This window comes from Ambystoma mexicanum, chromosome 2q, assembly GCF_040938575.1.
Source record: "Ambystoma mexicanum isolate Mex_15411 chromosome 2q, UKY_AmexF1_1, whole genome shotgun sequence".
NCBI lineage: Eukaryota > Metazoa > Chordata > Amphibia > Caudata > Ambystomatidae > Ambystoma > Ambystoma mexicanum.
Window position 1 is genome coordinate 1031252896 of NC_090924.1, and position 20665 is coordinate 1031273560.

A 20665-nucleotide genomic window follows, 5' to 3' on the forward strand; every position below is an offset into this window, starting at 1 on the left:
AAATAAAAGACGGTAAATAAACTGATCACCATTTACTGCCTCCAGCTTGCCCTAGGTACATCTAAAAGCTAAGAAAGATGTCACGGACAAAAAAGGAAAAAGGGATACAAAGTACCCCTGCAGCACTTCACTGCAAGGCATACAAAACAACTCCAGAACTAAGGGGTGCACAGTCTCCCTGCACTGGTGACCTTAAGGGCTTGCCAGTGCCCCCATAAGAAATCTGTTGCGCAAGGCAAGCAAGCAAAAATTATTTACTTGCCTCCAATGTCAGGTTAGTTTAGATTTCAAGGCATTGGAATACGACAGTGGAGAAGGGCGGTTCCCATGGAGGTCAAAGGAAGGAACGTTGCAAAAAGAAAAATCTTTCATAACATAGTGGAATCCAAGATCCCAAACAAATACAACCGTTTAAAGGAGAAATTGCTTACTACAGATTTCTCATCTGATAGATCCAGCATCTCGGAAAACTGACAGGGGGCGTAGTGCACCTCGACTCAGTCGTGAATCCATCCTAACTCGATCGACTACTACAGACGTGATTCTGGTAGTCGTACATATATCATGTCACTAAGCCCCCACGTACCTCAGTTCCCCACCCAAGAACAGCTAGTGCGGAGGCAGATTGTGGACTCGGCCAAAAGCAGCCACAACTCTCAAAAACAAAAATGTAACATTTATGTTTTTTAGAATGAGGAACAGGACTGCAAGAAGTTGCAGATGCACACACATAACAGGCCCAGAGCCAAATAAGAGATAGCTCAACTCTGCTTCTTCCAAGAGAAGGTCAGTCATCAAGGAATGCAGGCATCAAGCAGGCTTGAATGGGAGGGTGATGAGGAATCTTCGGGAGAAGAATCCAAAAAAATAACATAACCAGTAAGTAATTTCTCCTTCAATAGATTGCTATCTCCCGCAGATTCCTCATCAGATAGCCTCCCAAATCAGTGCATAGTCTGAATGTGGGCTGAAAGTTCCTAAACCAGGAAGCTCTGTAGCACTACTCTTCCAAAACGAGCATCATTAACACGCGACACATCCAAACAGTAATTTTTGGTGAGGGTGTGCAAAGAGGACCATATCGCTGCCCGGAAGATCTCTCTAATCGGCACACCTCTCTAGAATGCTAAAGAAGCAGCCACTCCCCTAGTGGAGTGAGCCCTGATATCCGGCCAAAACTCTTTTCCTGGATGTTGGTAACACTCCGCTATACAGAGTGTAACCCACAGAGATATGGTCTGTTTAGAACCAGCCAGCTGTTTTGTTGTCAGAGGAAAAAGCCAGCTGCTCAGCACTCCTGAACTCCGTTGTCCTTGTGACATAGAAACCAAGTGCCCTCTTATGGTCCAACCTGTGTCACATCTCTTCTTGGCAGGAGGGTAGAACACAGTCAAGTATATGCCTTGGGAGATGTGGCACTCTGAAACGACCTTGGGCAAGAACCCCTACCGAAACCTCAGCAATACCTGCTCCTTAAAGAAGCAGAGAAATGGAGGCTTTTCTGACAGCCTGCAGTTCACGACCCTTCTGGCAGAAGTGACTGCCAGTAGAAAGGCTGTCTTGAAAATGAGTAACCGAACTGGGAGAGAATGCATAGGCTCAAACTGAGACGCCATGAGGAAAGTTAGAACCAAGTTAAAGTCCCAGTCTGGGACAACAAAGGGAACAGGTGGAAACGTATTCATAAGGCCTTTCAGGAATTGGGCCATAACCGGGATTGTAAATAAAGACCCTTGATCCGGAGACCTTTTAAAAATAGACAAAGCCGCCAAGTGTCCTTTGACTTGCCACCTGAAGGCCTGATGAGGCCAGTGACCAAAGGAACTCCAACACTGCAGTGGTGGGGCAAGAGACGGGGTCAATTTTGCGTTCCCTATTCCACACTTTGAATCTTCTCCATCTGAACGAGTACCATAATCTTGATGGTCTGCATGCAGCCAGCATCACCTCAAGCACCTCTTCCGAAAGGTTTGTAATTAATCCTGCAGCGTCATCACTAAACCCCAGCCTAGGATCTCCTCCCATGTGGCCAGGGGAAGGCAGCCGTTTCCCAATCCTGAGGGTGGTATATGGGAAGATCACATGGGAGGAGATGGCTGTCAGGGGGAAGTAATGACTCCCTTGGAAGGGACGCGGTATTCGTCCTCTTCTGAAGATGAAAACCCTAGAATTCCCAAACACTTAATGGTGTGCTGTCATTATAGAAGTCCCTCCCAAGAAACTACCCAAAGAACATACTATGAAAAGTCATCTGATCAGAGTAAAATGGTACATCCCCCAATTGCAGATTACACCTCAAGCACCTCCTCTGAGTGGTCCCAGTCATCATATCTCATCTTCCCAATAGCCACACAAGTAGATTGCGGGACTTCGGATTTGTTGCAACACCCAAACTTCTGCCTGGGATAGTTGGTCCAGCCGACGAGCAGGCAGATGGCCAAGTCCAGGAGTTCCTAGTACCAGATTCTGCTCGCCCAATCGGGGACTATCAGGCTCAAGATTGCTTGGACCTCCTCAACCTCTTGAGAACCCACAGGATGACAAGGATCGGAGGAAAGGAAGAGTGGTGGTTGAAGTACTACTCCACTGGGAATGCATCCCACAGTACACCTCTCGCCGGGAACTGTCTGCACTTCCTGTTGGACTTCATGGCTGACGGATCCACATGTCGGGGTACCCCACTGATCGAATATTTCCGCGAGACCTTCCTAGCACACCCGCAACTCGTGTGAAACGTGTTCTGCCTGCTCAGGGCATCCTCCAGCACGTTCTCCATTCCCACCAGGTGGGCTACAGAGACAGATCTGGTTCTCCAACAGCCAGAAACAGCTGCATCGCCTCCCTGGGAGGGGACCGTACACCACATTGCTTGTTCAGGTAGTGCATGGCCACTGTATTATCATTCATGATCAGGACGTGTTGAGAGAGGGCGCAAAAGCTTTAATGGCTAGTCTGATCACTCGCAGCTCGAGCCTGTTGATATGCCACCAGTTCTCGATTGTGGACCAGGCTGCTCACCTGCAGATAATCGCTTCTGTGACCACCCGGACCAGAGGCCACAAAGGTTCCCCCGCCATCATGTCGTCTCTGCTGGCCCACCAAGCAAGATTGCTAGCCATCAACCTCGACACCTGACATCCCCCCCCCTCAGGGTGCCAAAATACTGGGACCACTGACCTCTCTAACTACTGCAGAGATCGCATGCACAACCTGGCACTGGCAATAAATAAATGCAGGAAGCAATGGGGCCTAAGAGGCAGAGAAAGAAAGCCGCCGGCAAGCTGGTGTAGCTCTGGACTAGTAGGACCATTTGTCGCACACTGGCAACTCTCCTCAGGGGATGGGGAAATCAAACAGTTTTCCAGGTATGGGAATACATGAATACTGGATCTACAGAGGTCAGCAGCCACTACTGCTATCAGCTTGAAGACCAGCAGATCAGATGTCAACCCACACGGGAGCACCTTGAATTGGTAGTGCCTGTCCCCTTGGAGGAACCGAGGGATCTCGATCGGCACATGGAAATAAGCAAACTGCAGATCTACTGACACCAGCCAGTCCTGTGACTGCAGAGCCTGGATAACTTCTTGTAGCGTCCCCATTTTGAACTTGTCCTTTCTCAGGAACTTGTTTAAAGTCCTGAGGGCCAAAATGGGACGCAGCCCTCACCCTTTCTTGGGCACCAGGAAATACCAGTAATCGCAGCCTGACCGTGTCTGTTCAGGAGGTACCTCTTCCACAGCACCCTTCAACAACAGGGTTTACAGTTCTTCCTGGAGCTCCTGTTCTGGATGTATGGGAGAGGGGGGTGGTCTGTTTGCGGGTCTTTACAAGAAGGTTAGACAGTACCCCCAATGGACAAGCAGCAATGCCCTGGTGTTGGTTATCTCCCGAAATTGTGGCACATGCTCTCCAATCCTCCCTCCAACAAGAGAAACATGAGGGAATAACTCAAAGTGGCTTTGCGGTCGGTAGCATCCACACCTATGCTGCCATTTTGTCAGCTGGCCCCTAGATGCCCTCCTGCCCCTTCCAGAGCACCGGAAACACCTCTGACCTTGCTGGGATTGTGGTGGCTGCACCCTTCTCCCAAATGGGACTAAACACTAAAATCCTCTTCCTCAAGAGGAAAAACTAAAAGGATGGCTTAGCATGCTGTTGGACAGCCAGGCCCAGCGACTTGGAAAAATTCAAGGACTCCAAATTGGCTGCTAAGGACTCATCAGCCCTAGAACCTAACAGATGCCCACCATCAAAGGCAATGTTGAGCAACTTGTACAGTGGGGGAAACTCTGAACTGTGCAGGTAGGCCTGCCTGCGCATCACTGTAGCCAACCCCATAGCCCTGACCAGATAATACGCAACGTCCAGGCCAGATTGCAACCTTTGGCTGGCCTCATCCTTGCTGTCCTCCACCAAGTGCACAAAACCATCCTGAATTTCCCATTCCGGGGTGTGTTCTGCTGCTTCCTGAACCATCCTCCAAAGGCAGTGAGTATATTTGGCAAATGCACATGAAGCATTCACTGCCTCGAGAGCCATGCTACTAGAAGAAAATAACTTCTTAGCTAAGGAATCATAGTTCTTCGACTCGGTCAGTTGGCAAGTTGACTGTCGATGTGGATGGTCTATAGTATTCACTGTGGCTTCCTGGACCACTAAACCCTCAGGCGTAGGGTAAGTCGACAAGTATATGGGATCTCTCCTCGCCAGTTTATATTATTGCGTCAATTCTGGGTTCACCAGAGGCATGGAGCAGACAGTCTTTGCCAAATGGAGACAATGGGGTCTAAAATGGTCATATTCAAAGGTATTGCTCGCTGAGTGGGTAGACTTGTCTAAAATATCTAAGTATGCAAGAGGACAGCAGATTTGCAGGGGCACACAAGCCCAAAGCATAGACCACCCTCTACCCACCCTTTCAATACTGGCCAAAAGCATGGTCATAAGGTTGGGCATGTTGCATGTCCAGGTTGTGGGAGGTGTCCAAGCCACTGAAATCGAGTAGGCCCTCATCCAAGTCGATGTGGTCAGCAAAAAAGTTGTCGCCGCCTGATCCTCCAAGTGCCGGCAGAAAATAGAAAGCCTGCTCCCCACCTCCAAAAATTGAGTCCAACATGGATGTTCTCAACTGTGGGATATGACAATGCATTACTTACCGTAAAAGCATTTCTGATGGTTGTATCTGCTTAGATTCACATTTCACATGCTGTACATAGTCCGACATCCAGTGGTCACTACAGAGTATTGCATCTTGTTTTTCGTAGTCGAAAAGGGGACGTCGACAAGGCGTGTCTAACACTATCCCTATAGTGACGTGCAGTGTACCCACAATCCCTCACGCGTCGAGGTCCCTCTGTATTTTTTCTGCCCTGAGGGAGCCTATTAGACATGAGTGAGTACAGAAAAGAGAAAGGATGTCTATGTTCCTTCCATCCAAGTGGGGAGGAAGGGTGGGCGCATGTGAATGTAAGAAGATACAACCATCAGAAATGCTTTTACGGTAAGTAATGCATTGTCTTCTGATGTTTGTTAATCTGCTTAGAATCACATGCTGTGCATAGACTAGCGAACAGTACCCAGAGTTGGAGGTGGGTTGTGAGAAGGAACAGTAGAAAAAAAAGAGGTCTTAATACTGCTTGTCCCACCTGGGAATCAGATCTAGAGTGGGCATCTAGACAGTTTTGTAAAGGTGTGTACAGAACTCCAGGTTGCCGCTTTGCAAATAGACTCGAGGGACATTTGCAATGAATGCTATGGAAGCCCCAGTGCCTCGAGTAGAATGTGCTCTCGGCTTGAAGGGTAGTTGTTCTCTCTTAGCAAGAGAGAAACAGAGTGATGCATTGGACAATCCATCTAGATCTAGTGGATTTTGAAACTGCATCTCCTCCTCTTCCTGCTGCCACAGAGACAAAGAACTGATTAGTCTTTCTCAGAGGTCTAGTTCTTTCCATATAAAACATGACTGCTTTGCCCACATCCAGTGTATGCAGGCTATTTTCCCCCAAATTTGAAGGGTTTTGAAATAACATTGGTAGTTCTATTGACTGGTTGACATGGAATTTAGAAATGAATTTTGGTGCAAACCTAGGATGTGTGCGTCGAACCACCTTATCCTTGTGAACTGTTACAAAGGGGTCTAGTAAAGAGAGCGCTTGCAGTTCACTCGCTCTCCTCATGGAGGTGATAGCTATTAAGAAAGCAGTTTTAAGAGTGAGGTTCTTAAGGGATGCTTTCAGCATGGGTTCAAAGGGTGAGCCCATAAGCCTGGTAAGTCCCACATTTAGGTCCCAAACGGGAGCTGGGTTAGCTATAGGGGGGGTGTATCTTCTTTACTCCCTCCATGAAGGCTTTAATAACTGGGACTTTCCAGTGTGACACTGTGTTGAGAAGTGGTGTATGCGGAAAGTGCGGCTAGATGAACTTTAATAGAATTAAAGACCAATCCTGAGTCTAATAAGTGAGTCAGACAAAGAACAATGTGTGGGAGAGCAGTCAACGGGGTTGATGCGCTTACCTCTACACCAGATGACAAATCTCTTCCACTTGCTAGAATAACAGTAACGAGTGTTAGGTTTTCTAGCCTCCCTAAGAATGTCCATGCATCTTTGAGGGAGCTGTAAATGTCCAAATTCTATGACCTCAGGCTGCTAAGTTCATGGTCTGTGGGCATGGGTGTAGCGTCTTGCCCCTGTCCTGTGACAGCATGTTGAACGGGCAGGGAAGTTTCACCGGTGGAGATAGAGACATCTCCATCAGGTGAGCGAACCATGGCTGCCGGGCCCACATCGGGGCCACTAATATCATGGTGACTAGTTCCTGGTGCATCTTAAGCACTATTTTGTTGAGAAGGGGAGTCGGGGCGGGGGATTGGGAGCATAAACAAATTTCCCTGACCATGTTATCCAGAGACCGTTGCCCTTGGATCGGTTCGGGGGTACCTGGAGGCGTAATCTTGGCATTGGGAGTTCTCCAGAGTTGCTAACAGATCTATTTCTGGGAATCCCCATTGTGTGAAAACGTCGAAGACGATGTCTTCTAGTAACCGCCATTCGTACTCTGCGGGCAAAGGGAAGTCTCTGCTGAGTTCATCTGCTAGCAGATTGAGTTCCCCTGGTACATGTTATGACAACAGGAACATGTGTTTGAGAGCCCACTTCCAGCTTGGACAGTCCTGGAGAGTGAGTGCCCCCTTGCTTTTTCAGGTAGTACATGGCTGTGGTGCTGCCTTTGAGGACCATCACTGTCTTCCCTTGCAGGTGCGCCTGGAAAGCCTTCAGTGCTTTGAAGACCGCTAGCAGTTCCAGCAAGTTTATGTGTTTGGACGCTACACTCCGAGTCCAAACTCCAAGTGCAGTCTGATGGGATAGGTGCGCCCCCATCCTGTGAGGGATGCGTCTGTGGTTAGAGTGGCTTCCACTGCGGGGGTGGCAAATGGTTTCCCTATTACAAGGTTTTCCTTCGACCACCACTGTAGCGAGAGAACCAAGGCCTGCAAGACCACCACTAGATCGTCCCATTGTCCGCTGGCCTGACACCACTGGCTGTTGAGCCACTCTTGCATTGGGCGCATGCGCGCGTGAGGTGCCAAATATATACATGACGCCATCATTCCTAGCAAACGCATAGCTTTGCGTACCGTCACCTCTCGACCGGCCACATATTGAGGGATTTGAAACAGCATATTTTGGACCCTCTCGTTGGAGGGGGAAGACGAGGCCGTCCTTTGTTCGAATTAGAGCCCCTAGAAATTGTTTGATCTGGCTGGGGTCTAGGCTGGACTTCTTCTCGTTGATGGAGAAGCCCAGTTGGAGCAAAAGGTCTACAGTCTTTTGGGTATTTGAGCAGCATGTCTCGTAAGAATCCCCCGTTATGAGCCAGTCGTTGAGGTAAGGGTATACTGGGATGGACAACCTGCGCAGGTGGGCCACTGCCACTGCCAGTACTTTTGTGAATACCCTTGGTGCTGACGCTATGCCGAAGGGTAGCACTCTGAACTGGTAGTGTTTGCCCTCTATCATGAGCCGGAGGTATTTTCTGTGCGCTGGCAACATTAAAATATGAAAGTATGCATCTTTCATGTCCAGTGTTGTCATGCAATCTCCCTGGGAAAGCAGGGGGATTACTTCCTGAAGGTCACCATACAAAATGTTTGAGGTTTGACAAATTTGTTCGCTGAGCGCAGATCTAATACAGGGCGCATGGTTAAGTCCTTTTTGGGTACAAGGAAGTACACTGAATAAATACCTTCCGTTACCTGTGATAGAGGCACAACCTCTATTGCTCCTTTTAGAAGCAGCAGTTCCACTTCTTGAAGATGGATTGGCAAGGTGCTCCAGTGATAGGAGTCGTCCCCTTGGGGGTCTGTACGTGGGGGACCCACTGAATTCTATGCAGTAACCGCAGGCTGTAGTTGACAATACCCAGCGGTCTGATGTTATTCCTTCCCATGCTGGTAGGAAAGATGTTAACCGGCCCCCGACCGGCGATGCATGGGAGGGGACCCGAACCTTCGGGTCATTTGGTGTTGGAAGCCGGGGAACCTCTGGGAGTGGGGCCCCGACCTCTACCCTTGCCACAGCGTTGTCCTCCGAGTGTATTGGCCACTGGTTCCCCAAGTAGACCACCAGTTGCCTGCAGTGTACTGCTGCTGTTGTTGACGACGACGTTGGCCTCGAAAAAAGCATTTGTTGCCGAATCCTTGCTTATTGGGAGGCCTTGAGATCTGCTCTAAAGTCTTTAGGGTGTCGAAATCCTTCTAAGCGGTCTCCAGTGCATCGTCCACCGCTTTCCCAAAGAAGTTAGAATCCTCGATTGGTTTGTTTATGAGTGGCGCCTGGGTCTCTGGCTTAAAACCAGAGTTCCAGAGCCAGACATGACGCTTCAGAAGTATCCCCCTGGACTAAAGAACGGTCAGCCGTTTCTGCAGCATCAAGTGTGTTATTAATGATGCTCTGGTTAACCAGAGATCCTTCCGTTACAGTGGTTAACAAGCGAGTTTGTAAGGGCTCTGGGACGTCCGAGGTCTTGGCGTAACTTCCCCCATTGGGCATCGTCATAACTTGCCAGTAAGGTATTATTATGGGCAATTCTGGTGGAAAAAGCTGCCGAGGTTGTAATTCTCTTACCCAGGGCATAGAGTTTCTTTCCTTCCTTGTCCGGGGGTGCTTCGCTAGTTGATAGCGGAACCCCTGCCCTTTTCCTTGTGGTAGTTACTACCAAGGAATCTGGTATTGAGTGACCCTTAATGTATAATGGGTCCGATGGAGAGGGAGTAAACAGTTTTTCAATTCTTGGGTTGACCCCCTCTAACCAACGCAGGTGTAGACAGCAATGGGATGATTCATCTCTTAACTGAAGCGAGGAGGGGAATGGGCTGGCTAGTGGGAGGTTTTTCCTTAATGATTTTTTTCTATAAAATCAATATCGGGAGTAATTTCCCCAGTCTCAATTTCAAAGTGCGCTGCTGCTTTCCGTAGTAGCGCGTTGAAAGTGGGTTGGTCATCTATAGGCGACGGGTTCCGGACCGGTGTGGTTTGAGGAGGGGAAAGGTTTAGGATCTCAGGGTCTGTAGATGCTGTTGGGGACTGCCAAGGCTGTGAGCCACCTTCATCTGGGTCTTCTTTGAAGCCCCCCCCCCCCAATGTCAGGGTTTTCCTCAAAACCTTTGAGGTTCTGTTGGTCTTCACTATCTAAGAACTCCTCATCCTCTTGAAAGTGAGAGTCTTCTTCAGTGAGGTCATAAGTATTAGCCTTCTCTTGAAGGGGGTTAAATAGTCTAGGATATTTAGCCCTGGGGTCCTCATGAAGTACCTCTCTTGGCCTCTTGGGTGTTTTATGTTCAGGAGTGGACATAAATCTATCCAGCTTGTCCATACATGATTGGAATCTCTCAAATGTCCAATGTGGTAACCCAGAATGTTCTGGAGGCGTAAAGGGAAGCTCCTCCGCCTGTAGCTGTCTAAATCTGTCCCATAACGTCGAGGATAAATTCCCTTTGCTTTCTGAGAAACGTTCTCCTAGGCTAGGGCCTTCCTTCAACGGCGGGAGCAGTCCCTGCCTCCCTTCAGGCATTCTCAGTGTCTCCCTGGCCTTGTGAGCGGGGTCCCTGGCCGTCAGTGGAAACTATAGGAGTCAAGCTTTCGACGATTAATTTCTCCGTCGAGGTTTCGTCTGGCGTTGTGTTGGGCGGTGCCGAGTCTCTTTCGGTGACAGTCGCACTCTTACGAGGTGCGTCGCCTGGCGTTTTGGTGGGAGTGCCCTTGCCTGCAGGTAGCCCAGTCGCTAGTCACGTCTGCGGTGGCGGGGAGGGCTTGCGACCCGTACGGTCGGTGGAGGACACCGGCAGGCCTGGCATCTCCGTTGGGGATAGGGCTTTCTTCGACGAAGAAGTGCCATGGGTTGTGTGCTTTTGTTTATGTTTTCTGTGTTTGTCAGTGTCGCCGGGGTGTTCATCCCCATAAGTAGGGCGTGAGCCGAACTTGTCGGGGCCGGGGACAGACGCTGAGGAGCGGGTACGCTCCTTAGAGAGGTCTACAACCTCTGAAACGGAGGTTGGGTTATCACTGTCCTCGTCACACTCGGCGGCGGCGGGTGAGGAATCGGCTCTAGACATAGCGTAGGCTGCCCACCTATTGACCCTGAGGTCCTTTAAAGTCTATGGACGAAGAGGTTTACAGGCCACAAAGCCGTCCTCGTTGTGGTCGAGGGGTAAGACACGGTTACACCGCTTGTGCTCATCCTTCCATGTGAATTTGCCCTTACAGCGCGGGCAAATTCTAAAATGAGTCCTCTCCATAGCTGAGGATACAATTAAGAGTGATAACAACCCCGAAGGAAAGGAGGGTGAAAGAGAAAGGCATTCTTAGAAGAAACAGAAATGTCCCCCACTCTCCCTACTGTTTTAGGCCGGCGAGGCCAGGCAACGTGTTCGGCAGCACCGAAGGATCGCCTCTAAGTCCCCGCCGTCGAAGTTCTTAATCGGCGGTGAAACAGTTTCGCCGTTGAAGGAGGGACAGGATGTAATATATAATAAATAATGACCAAAGGGTTAAATAAATGTTTTGCAATTTCTCTCGAACGAGCTCTGCGTTAAGGCGACCAATATATGGGTGGAAAAAAACTATCTGAGGGACCTCGACGCGCAAGGGATTGTTGGTACACTGCACGTCACTATAGGGATAGTGTTACAGATACGCCTTGTCGACATCCCCTTTTTGACTACGAAAAACAAGATGCAATACTTGGCAGTGACCACTGGATGTCGGACTATGCACAGCATGTGATTCTAAGCAGATTAACATCAGAAATGACTTTTCGTATACTGGCAACAAGATATATTTCAATGTTGATGGCACCGGCGCCGCCAGTGCCGAATGCAGATTCGATGGCACTGTCGGCTTGACAGCAGCGTTGGGCCTGAAGGAGGCAAACGCTACCCTCCTTGACGCTGGCAGCACAGGGCGCAAGTGAAACCCTCTCTGGTCTTCTGCTTAGAGGGTTTCCCTGTACTTGCAGTAGCCTCTATCATCTGGAGCATTTGCTTCAGAAACTATTCCCATTTGGCTCTGGACGTACCAGAGCTGGATTGGGACTTACCTCACTCCTCCGTTGAGGCCAAGTCATGCCTGCAACGCTGCTTCTTGTGAAAAGAGTAAGACAACAAATGGCTTCTGAAGTGTGTGCTCTTAGCCTTCTTGTGACACCTGTTCTATTTCTACGAAGTGGAGTTCTCCGTTTGGTTTTTGAATAACAGAGGAGCCGACCCAGCCGGCGACTTCGCTGGAGGACGACCCAACTTTAGTTTTGTCACCCGCTCACGTAACGACTTCAGGTTCATCTGCTGACACAACCTGCAATCTTTGGTGGTGTGATCTGTGCCGAAGCAGCACAGGCATATCCCGCCGTGCGGGTCGGTCAGACAGCGAGTTGCAATTGGTGCACTTCTTGAAACCCAACAGTTTGAGAGTGGCCATTGTATCGCCAAATGTCAAATGCTTAATTGGAAAAAAACGTAGTGAGAATTCTCTCACAAGACCCGTTCCATGAGCAGCGTGCTGAGCGCATGGAAAAAAGGAACTGAGGTATGGGGACGTAGTCACATGGAATATGTACGATGACCGACATCAAGTCCAGAGTCAACGACCACTGCATTGAGAACAGATGGATCCACGACTGAGTTGAGGTGCACAACGCCCCGTGTCAAAAAGTGTTCAGAGCAGCGGCCGCTGGAAGGGATATCTATCTGATGAGCAATCTGCGTGTGAAAGCAATCCATAGAAGAAAAAGTATAGTTTTTCTGCACTTTTACATATTGGGCCGATTTTTCTACATAGAAGATGATTAAAAGGCGAGGACCTTGGAAAGCACTGATCCCACCTGCTGAACGATCTGGCACAAGTGAATTTTATACACTCAACATGACTGGGTACCGGATCTTCTAAATACTACGTGATAATGGCCAGAAGACAAACTGGGTTGGCACAGAGTGTAAAGTATTAGTTTTTAATATAGATTACTTGCAACCACAAACATTAAACTGGTGTCACAATATTTTCACTAAAGCAACATTGTAACATACCTTAAAGTAGCCTGATTTTGCTTTTGTGCTGAAGAAACCTTTTTATCCACTTCAAATGGACTGCACATCTTTGCAATGGAATAGTTAATAACTGGAAAGGCTGACAATTGTAGATAAAATGGTCTATAATGCCTAAAATGCAAAATAATTGTAAAATAGTAAAATATTAATTACAAAAAATCGTAATTTGAAATATTTATCAAAGTACATCAGAATACCTAAATTCATTTACACCACCTTGAAATACACAGTAAAACATTTCATATTGTTTAAACACAAAAACAAGGAAAATTAAAAGATTTTAAGACAATAGAAATACAAATAAAACAAAGTAATATGTGTAGGAATCAATTTCAATATTCAAGGCTCTAAAAAAGGTAGTAACAGCCACCATAATAGAGGTAGTCGAGTCAGACAAACAATTCCATGTAAATTTATTACATCCTACAATACTGGAAAACAAGTGCAGGATCGTTTTAAACACATAACATCCTTGAACTGCAGTAAGTGTTTAATTGTCTCCTGGTGATCTTTGTCTTTGTACAAACTACAGAACACATACCTCTTTTTCCACTCCATAACGGACCAAAATCTCTTTAGTGTGAACTAAGTTCCATTGAAACCTAAAAAACAAACATTGAGTGCACCTATCTGGGTAGCTCGATAAGAAAGGGGCTAAAGTGCCTCGCCCCTAATGATTCCCCCTGCAAGTGGCACAGCAAGGTTTACCAATGAAAGCCATTCACAGTATGGACCCAATCAAGGTCGTATGAGGTGTGTCTTACTTTAGACAAGTTCTCTATCAGTTCAGAAAAATGACATCCACATTCAGCTAATAAGGTGGGTCAGAACACCTTAACCTCTTGCAATATCACAGAGCCCTTTTCCTTGCAAATGTCTATGTTGGGCAAGACTATGCAGCACCTTGGGGGAGACTGCGCCAGCCTTGTCCTCTTAGCAATAGTTAACCCACCCTTTGGTATAAGCATGTACTATACAAGTTGGTATAGTGAATGAGCAGCCAGGCTTATTTCAAGGGGGGTCAATGTGAGCTGTAGGGTTGTAACACAGATTCACAGTGACAAATATCCAAATAAACTCTTACACTCAAGATTTCTTGATTTAAACAATTTATTAATTTAATAGTCAGTTGAAAAAAGCCTTTCTTAGAAGGGAGCAATATATAGGAAACACTTAAATATACTTCAAAAATACACACTAAGTTTCAATAAATCAGTAGATACCCATTTGGTATGACAGATACTTCACTACACCCTGAGGTGACAAATAACTAGAACACTGTGGACAGTGATCTATCACTGGTACAATTAGAGCAATACTGAGTGATGTCAAAAGGAAAAAGGCTGTGAATAAAACAAAGGTTAACCAATATTCTTAAGCAGGTAAGTACTTTTGAACCCCCCAATGCAATGCAGATTAACCCTTTCCCAGCTACACAAGTAAAGAATGTTTGACTTTTGTTGAGGGATAGTTAAAGCAAAAAGTTAGAGGTTAGAAGAGTCTTTCAGGGAGCCAGGACAGCCATTATCAATTCTAGGGGAGCTGAAGCACTTTTTGAAGGCAAGTAAAAAGTCTTGCACAATGTTTGAGAAATCTTTGTAGAAAATGAAATCACTTTTGGGCCACAAGCTGGGAGGCTTGTGAGCGGCAAAGCTGCAAACAACTCTGCAAATGGTAGCCAAAACAAGTCTCAAATGAGAGCTAGCAAGGCCACACAAGAGGCAAGAACCCCTTAGTTTGCAGTACATAACGTCGGAAATGTGTTCCAGCTGGCTTCTTTTCCAGTTGTATGGCAGATCCTGTTGTACCTGGGCCTCAGTCGTGAGGACAAGAGGGAGGATGTTTGGGCACTCCGTCATTACGATTTGAAGGTCGGCAGCAGCAAATGGCAAACTTCAGATCAGCGGCACTTAACGGTTTCAGCTTCACACAAACAGCACTACCACTTTTCTCAGACACTTGGTATACTTTCCTTTCTTCTGGGGTCCAGCACTCTGTTGAGGTGGCACATGCTTGGTCCGTTCTGCTTCATGCGAGTCCGGAGGATCTTCCTGGAGCTCGGATCAGGCTTAAAGACGGCACACTTGATTCTGGTGTTCCTCTCCCTGGCAATTGGTTCCTGCAGAAGCAATGGAAGTACAGCCAGGTCAGAGAGGATTTCCAGATCAGTTTGTCTTGGGGTCGATTGGCCTCACCAACCCAATGGGAGAAGACCGCCTTTGCAGGGCTTCTATAGTCAAGGCGAATTCCGAGCTGCAGCACTGCAGCAGGGCTTCACCTGGTAAACCAACGGTCCAGGAGTTGCAGCAGGCATCTCTTCCAAGTTGTTCTTCGGATTCCTTTGTCCAGTGGTCGATTTCGGCCTTCCAAGCAAAAAAGACCTCCTTTTATGCAGGTTTCTCCTATTCATTTGCAGCCTAGCTGTCAATCACACAGCAGGGTGGCTGACCTCCAAGGACAGCCAGCCAGCCAGCCAATCACCTTTGCCTTTGAGTACATTCCTGTACCCATGGAGACTAAGCATAGGGAGTTTCAGGAACCTCCCTCACTTCCTGCTCTGCCAGACACGCTGGAGCCAGAGGCAAGCTTCACCAGTGAATCCCATCAAATACAAAACAAAGGGACCAATCTTGGTATGGCGCACAGAGTAAATCTCAAGAAGGACCTGTCCAACCAGAAATGGCAAAAAAAGACGATTGGCCAAATGGGCACCCATGGGTGCTTTACTGCAGCTGTAATTGCAGCCTGCAGTAGAAACACTCAATGGTAGTAAAAAGTAAACCACGGTCACCAGCCATTAATTGCAGAAAGGGCAACATGAAAATGTTACATGGCAACTAGACAAAGGGAATACTAAGTAACCTCTCCAGCACCCCATTGTAAGATAGGGTGTGCTGGGTCTAGAAAGTTACTAATGTAAGTAAAGTCAATTTCACTTCAGTGCTCTTGTAAACAGTAGTTTAACCAAGAGAAGGTATTTAAACCTTTGGGAAATCTGGAAGACTTCCCTGTGCCACTGCACTGAAAGTGCAGTGTTTCACAATGTAAAAAGATGATGCCTATAGAGTTTGTCAGACTCCATAACCAAAATAAACAGTTCAAATTAAACAAAAATGCATGAGAGAGTGAGAAAAAGGTCTTACTCGCTTCAGGATAAAAATTAAAAGTCCTTAAATCCAGCAAAAGTGCTGGGGGGTCTCGAAGGTAGAAGGGAATAAGAACATTTCTGAGAATTCTACCCAACACGCGTCCCCCCGCTCCCCAGACTAAGGGACAGGAGTATTTAATCCATTCCTGGGTGAATCTTCTTAATCCAGTCTGTCATACTTTCTGGTGAGACCATCAGCATTTTGGTGGTTAGACCCTGACCTGTGTTCTATGGTGAAATCAAACCCCTGCAAGCTGATTGACCATCTTAATTTAGGATTCTCCCACTTCATCTGAATTAACCATCTCAAGGGTTGGTGGTCTGTTTGAATTACAAAAGTAGATCCATACAAGTATGGTCTAAACTTCTTCAAAGACCACACAATTGCAAAACATTCTCTTTCAATGGTTGCCCACCTTGTTTCACGGTCCTTCAGTTTCCTACTCATGAAGCATATAGGGTGTTCCATGCCTTTCTCATCCAGCCGACTCAGAACTCCACTTATTCCTGTATTTGAAGCATCCGTTTGTACAATAAATGATTGGTTATAGCCAGGAGCTCTCAAGACTGGAGCTTGACAAAGGGCTTTCTTAAGTCCTTCAAATGCCCCGACCTTCTTGGGGAATTTGGGTGAGGAGATCATATTCAAGGGGGAAGCTATGGTCCCATAGTTCTCAATGAAGTTCATATAGTAAACTGTGAGACCTAGGAAGGCTCACACTTGGGTTTGAGTAGTAGGTGTGGCTCAGTCTTGTACAGCTTGTACTTTGCTAGGCAATGGCCTTATTTCACCTCCTCCTACCTCATTTCCAAAGTAGACTACTTTACTCTGACCAATTTGACATTTACTAGCCTTTATGGTCACATCGGCCTGTTCACGAGCATGCAAAACATATCCAAGGTGGTCAAGATGCTCTTCCCAAGTGGGGCTGAACACTGCAATGTCATCCAAGTATGCCATGCAGAAGTCCTCCATCCAATTCAGAACATGATTCACCATTCTTTGGAATGTAGCAGCTGCCTTTTTTAGTTGCCTAACCTTAAAGCGGTAGAGGGCCCCATAGTATGGAAAATGCAGTTTTCTCCTTGGCATGGTCTGTCTGATGTTAGGTCAAATGTACTGAGGAACTTGGCTGAACCAGGTTTGTCCACCAGCTCATCTTTCCTAGGTAAAGGACGGGCATCAGTCGCAGTGACTGCATTAAGAGCTCTATAGTCAACACAGAATCTCAACTCCTTGGATCCCGCCCTTGACTAGCCCATGGACTTGTAGATGACTCTAGTACCCCAAGATCAAGCATCTTCTTTAACTCTTCCTTTATGTGGGTTCTTACATGGTCTGACATTCTGTAACCCCTGCTTTTGACAGGGAGACGGTCACCAGTGAGTATATCATGCTGGCCCCAAGGGGTCAAGCTTGGTGTTAGTGAAAACAGGGAGGCAAACTGATTCAATGTTAATGTTAAAGGATATTTGTACCTCGCACTATCACCACCGGAGTGTTGCCCTGGCGGCTCTGAAAAGGGAGGAGGGGGTGAGTTAGTGGGAATAAGCTGGACAAGTGCAAGAGAGCAGTGATGTGCGGTTGGCGGCCTCAGCCCGCTGGGTCAGTTGGCTGGGCTTGGGGTGTTTTACGGTTGGTAGTAGTCATGTGCTGTTGTGCAAGTCTAAGTGTGGTTTGTTTTGTTGTAGCAATGTAGTGAAGTTTGTGCGGATTGCTGCATTTAAGTTTGTGGTTGTGTTTGGTTAGAGTCTGAGAAGTGTATCCAGAGGTATGAAATTGTTAGTGGATGGGTTAGTTGGCATTGCTGTCCTTGCAATTATGTCTAGGTGTGATGTTTGCTATCATTCACCATTCCATCTGAGTCTGGCACTTGCATGCTAACATTCATAATCCTGTCTAGATGTGACGCAGGCTAAAAAAGACTGACCTTTGCACTCCTCCTGCAGTTGCAGAGTCAGATCAGAAACTAATAGTTACTCACCAGAGTGACTAACATACTCTTAGTCCATAGTCCCCTTTCCTCCATACTATATGGGCGTCCCTCGCGAGGGATAGGATACTGAACCCTTTTCACCAGAAAATAATCTTCCCCTTTAAATTTAGAGGCGCGTGGGGGCGTGGCCCTGGGAGCATGCACTCGCCTGACTCCGCCCTCTGGCACCACTCCTCAGTCCCCATTGATGTGTCAACAATATTTAACATTGCCTAATGACACCAGTATTATTGGGGGGGGGGGGGGGGGGGGGGGGATGGAGGAACATGAGGAAAGGGGACTTTGGACTCCATACTGTATGGGCGATTACAACTGAATGTAGCCCCAGGGTGGAGAGGAGCCCCTCTTTAAGAAAACAGGTTTCAGAGAACCACCTGCCTGAATGCCGCATCTGACCTAGAGGTGCCGTCCAAACAGTAGTGTTTACAAAGGGCCGAAGGGGTGACCCCGGTAGCCGCCCTGCTGATGACGTGCGACAGCACATGCCGTTTGAATGACATGGCCGTGGCTCTGACCGCATGGGTATGTAAGTTAGTTGGCACTGGTTTGTGCTGCTCCTCAGGCCTCCTAGATGGCCGCAACCATCCACCTTGCTATGGAGACCTTGGAGGCCTGATAACCGGGCCTTCACCCTGCGAAAGGAACACACAAGGCGTTTTCAGGTAGTATTTCAGAGCGTGTCTTACATCCAGACGCTGCAAGACCCTCTGAGGTTAGTCCTGGGGATCGGCGAAAATAAATTGGGAAAGACCATTTCCTCGAGATGGGAGGAGGAAGTCACCTTGGGAAAGAACGCAGGGTGCACCCGCAGGACGACCATGTCCCTGTGGAAAGTGGTGTAGGGTTCTGATGCCACCAGAGCCTGGATCTCGCGGACTCTGTAAGCTTAAGTGAGGCCCACGAGCAGAGCTGTCTTTATGGCGACCAGCCAGATGTCCGTGGATGCCCTAGGCTCCAAAGGTTTGCGCGCCAGGGCGCCCAACACAACATTAAGGCCCCACACCGGGTGTGGCTTTTTTATGGGCGGGTAAAGCCTGTAAAGGCCTGCCAGATGTCGTTTGACCACTGGGTTGAAGGAGAAGAGGCCCTCCTCCGAGTTCCTGTAAGCCCGATGGATGCCAGATGGGCGGAACATGTATCCACCTGCACGCCGGAGCGGCTAGGAGTGCTGAAAAAGGAGAGCACATCGTCTGAGGTGCACTTCGATGGTCTATCTCCCAAGAGTCGGCCTAATGACAGAATCTAGACCATTTACTCTCAAATTGGGTCCTAGTAACCTTGCTTCTAGCGCCCTGGATGATAACTAGGTTAGCACGAGATAGGCTTAAGTGTTTCAGAGTGACCTGCTCAGGAACCCCACTGCAAGGGCTAGCTTGTGAGAAGCAGGGTGCAGTACCCTGCCCCCCTGCCTGGCTAGGAGAGGAGCTGGGCCCAGCAGTAGGTGGATGGGTGTCTGTCCGAAAGGCTGAACCATGGTCTGCTGAGGTGCCAGGTGCCAGGATTCCTTATCACCCTGTGTCCTAGGGGTGTGGGCGGCAAGGCATAGGCGGTCATGTCGTTCCACTGATCTGGAATGGGTCGCCACGCGAGACCAAGCCCTGCCCCTGACAGGAGGCAAAATGTTGGCATTTCGGTTGTCCCGGAAAGGCAAAAGGATCCACCTGGGGAAGCCCTCACCTGAGGAAGCTCTCCAGTACCAGTTTGTTCAATTGCCACTCAATTGTCCATCCCGGTCTGCTGAGCCTGTCCGCTTCCAGGTTGGATTCCCCTGGGAGGTGGACAGCCATGATGTAGCTGTCGTTCTACAGAGCCCATTCCCACATGCCGACTGCTAGGTTGCACAGCAGCAGGGATCTGGAGCCCCCCGCTTGTTGAAATGGTACATTCTGGTGGAGCTGTTTAAGAGCTGTCTTGCCCTCGATAAGAGGAAGGCCCTGAGAGCCAAACATATGGCCTTCAATTCCAGCCAATTGATGTGGGCCTCCTGCAACTGCTGAGTCCAGACTCCACGCTCCGTAGTAACTGACGTGAGGGGCCGGATGCCGGAAGGGCTTGCCTTGCCTCAGGTTGAAGTCCGCGGACCACCGTTGGAGGTCCGAGAGGCGAAAGGGAGGAATGTTGACTGGCTCCTCTTGGGAGTCCTTCTCCTGATTCCATAAGGAGGCTGCGAAGTGCAGCTGTGATCTCAGCATCCTGCGTCTAGTGTGGGGCACGGCCAAAAGGACTGCTGCCCTCAGCCCCAGTAGGTGTTGGTACCACCAGGCTGAGGTCACAGGCCAGGAGAGGAAGCGAGCTGTAGCTCTCTCGAGGGCCGCAATCTTGTACTCGGAGGGAAAAGCTCTCACAGAACTCTTGTCCCAAATGAGGCCCAAGGTGGTCAGGCTTTGCGTGGGCTGCGGCGGAGACTTTAGATTGATGGTGAACCCCAGGTCGTGGAGTGTGTTCATCAGTCCAGAGGCAGTATGCGGAACCGCTTCGGGAGAGGTGGCCCGGACGAGCCAGTCGTCCAGGTGTGGGTAGACGTGGTGGCCCTGGGGACGGCTGCCACTGTATTCACCAACCTGGTAAAAACCCTGGGAGCCGAGTTGAGGCAGAAGGGTAGCACCTTGTATTGGAAATAAAAGCGCACGATCCTGAAGCAAAGCAAGGATGGCAGCGGCTGCCAAATCGGGACGTGTGGGTAAGCGTCCTTCAGATCTAGGGAGCACATCTAATCTCCCCTGACCAGTGTTTCCGCGATAAGTGCTGGCGTTACCATCTTGAATTTTTGCAGAAGGAGAGGGAGATTGAGGGTGGAAAGGTCCAACACAACTCTCGTGCCAGCTTGGTTCTTCTGCATGGCAAAAATCCTGGCATAAATGCCCAAGCCTCACTGGGAGGTTGGGACTTCAACAGCCTGGCTCTCGACGAGTGACCGAG

General features: G+C 48.5%; 1 protein-coding gene across 6 annotated transcripts in view; it reads right to left on the reverse strand.

Moving 5' to 3' along the window:
* The window catches only part of DBF4 (DBF4-CDC7 kinase regulatory subunit), a 718935-nt gene that overhangs the window by 402001 nt on the left and 296269 nt on the right, over positions 1–20665 (reverse strand). For all 6 annotated transcript variants that reach the window (XM_069648379.1, XM_069648376.1, XM_069648378.1 and 3 more), the window contains exon 10: positions 12581–12712. In XM_069648379.1, coding sequence (XP_069504480.1) covers positions 12581–12712 — 132 coding nt within the window. The remainder of the gene's footprint in view (positions 1–12580; positions 12713–20665) is intronic.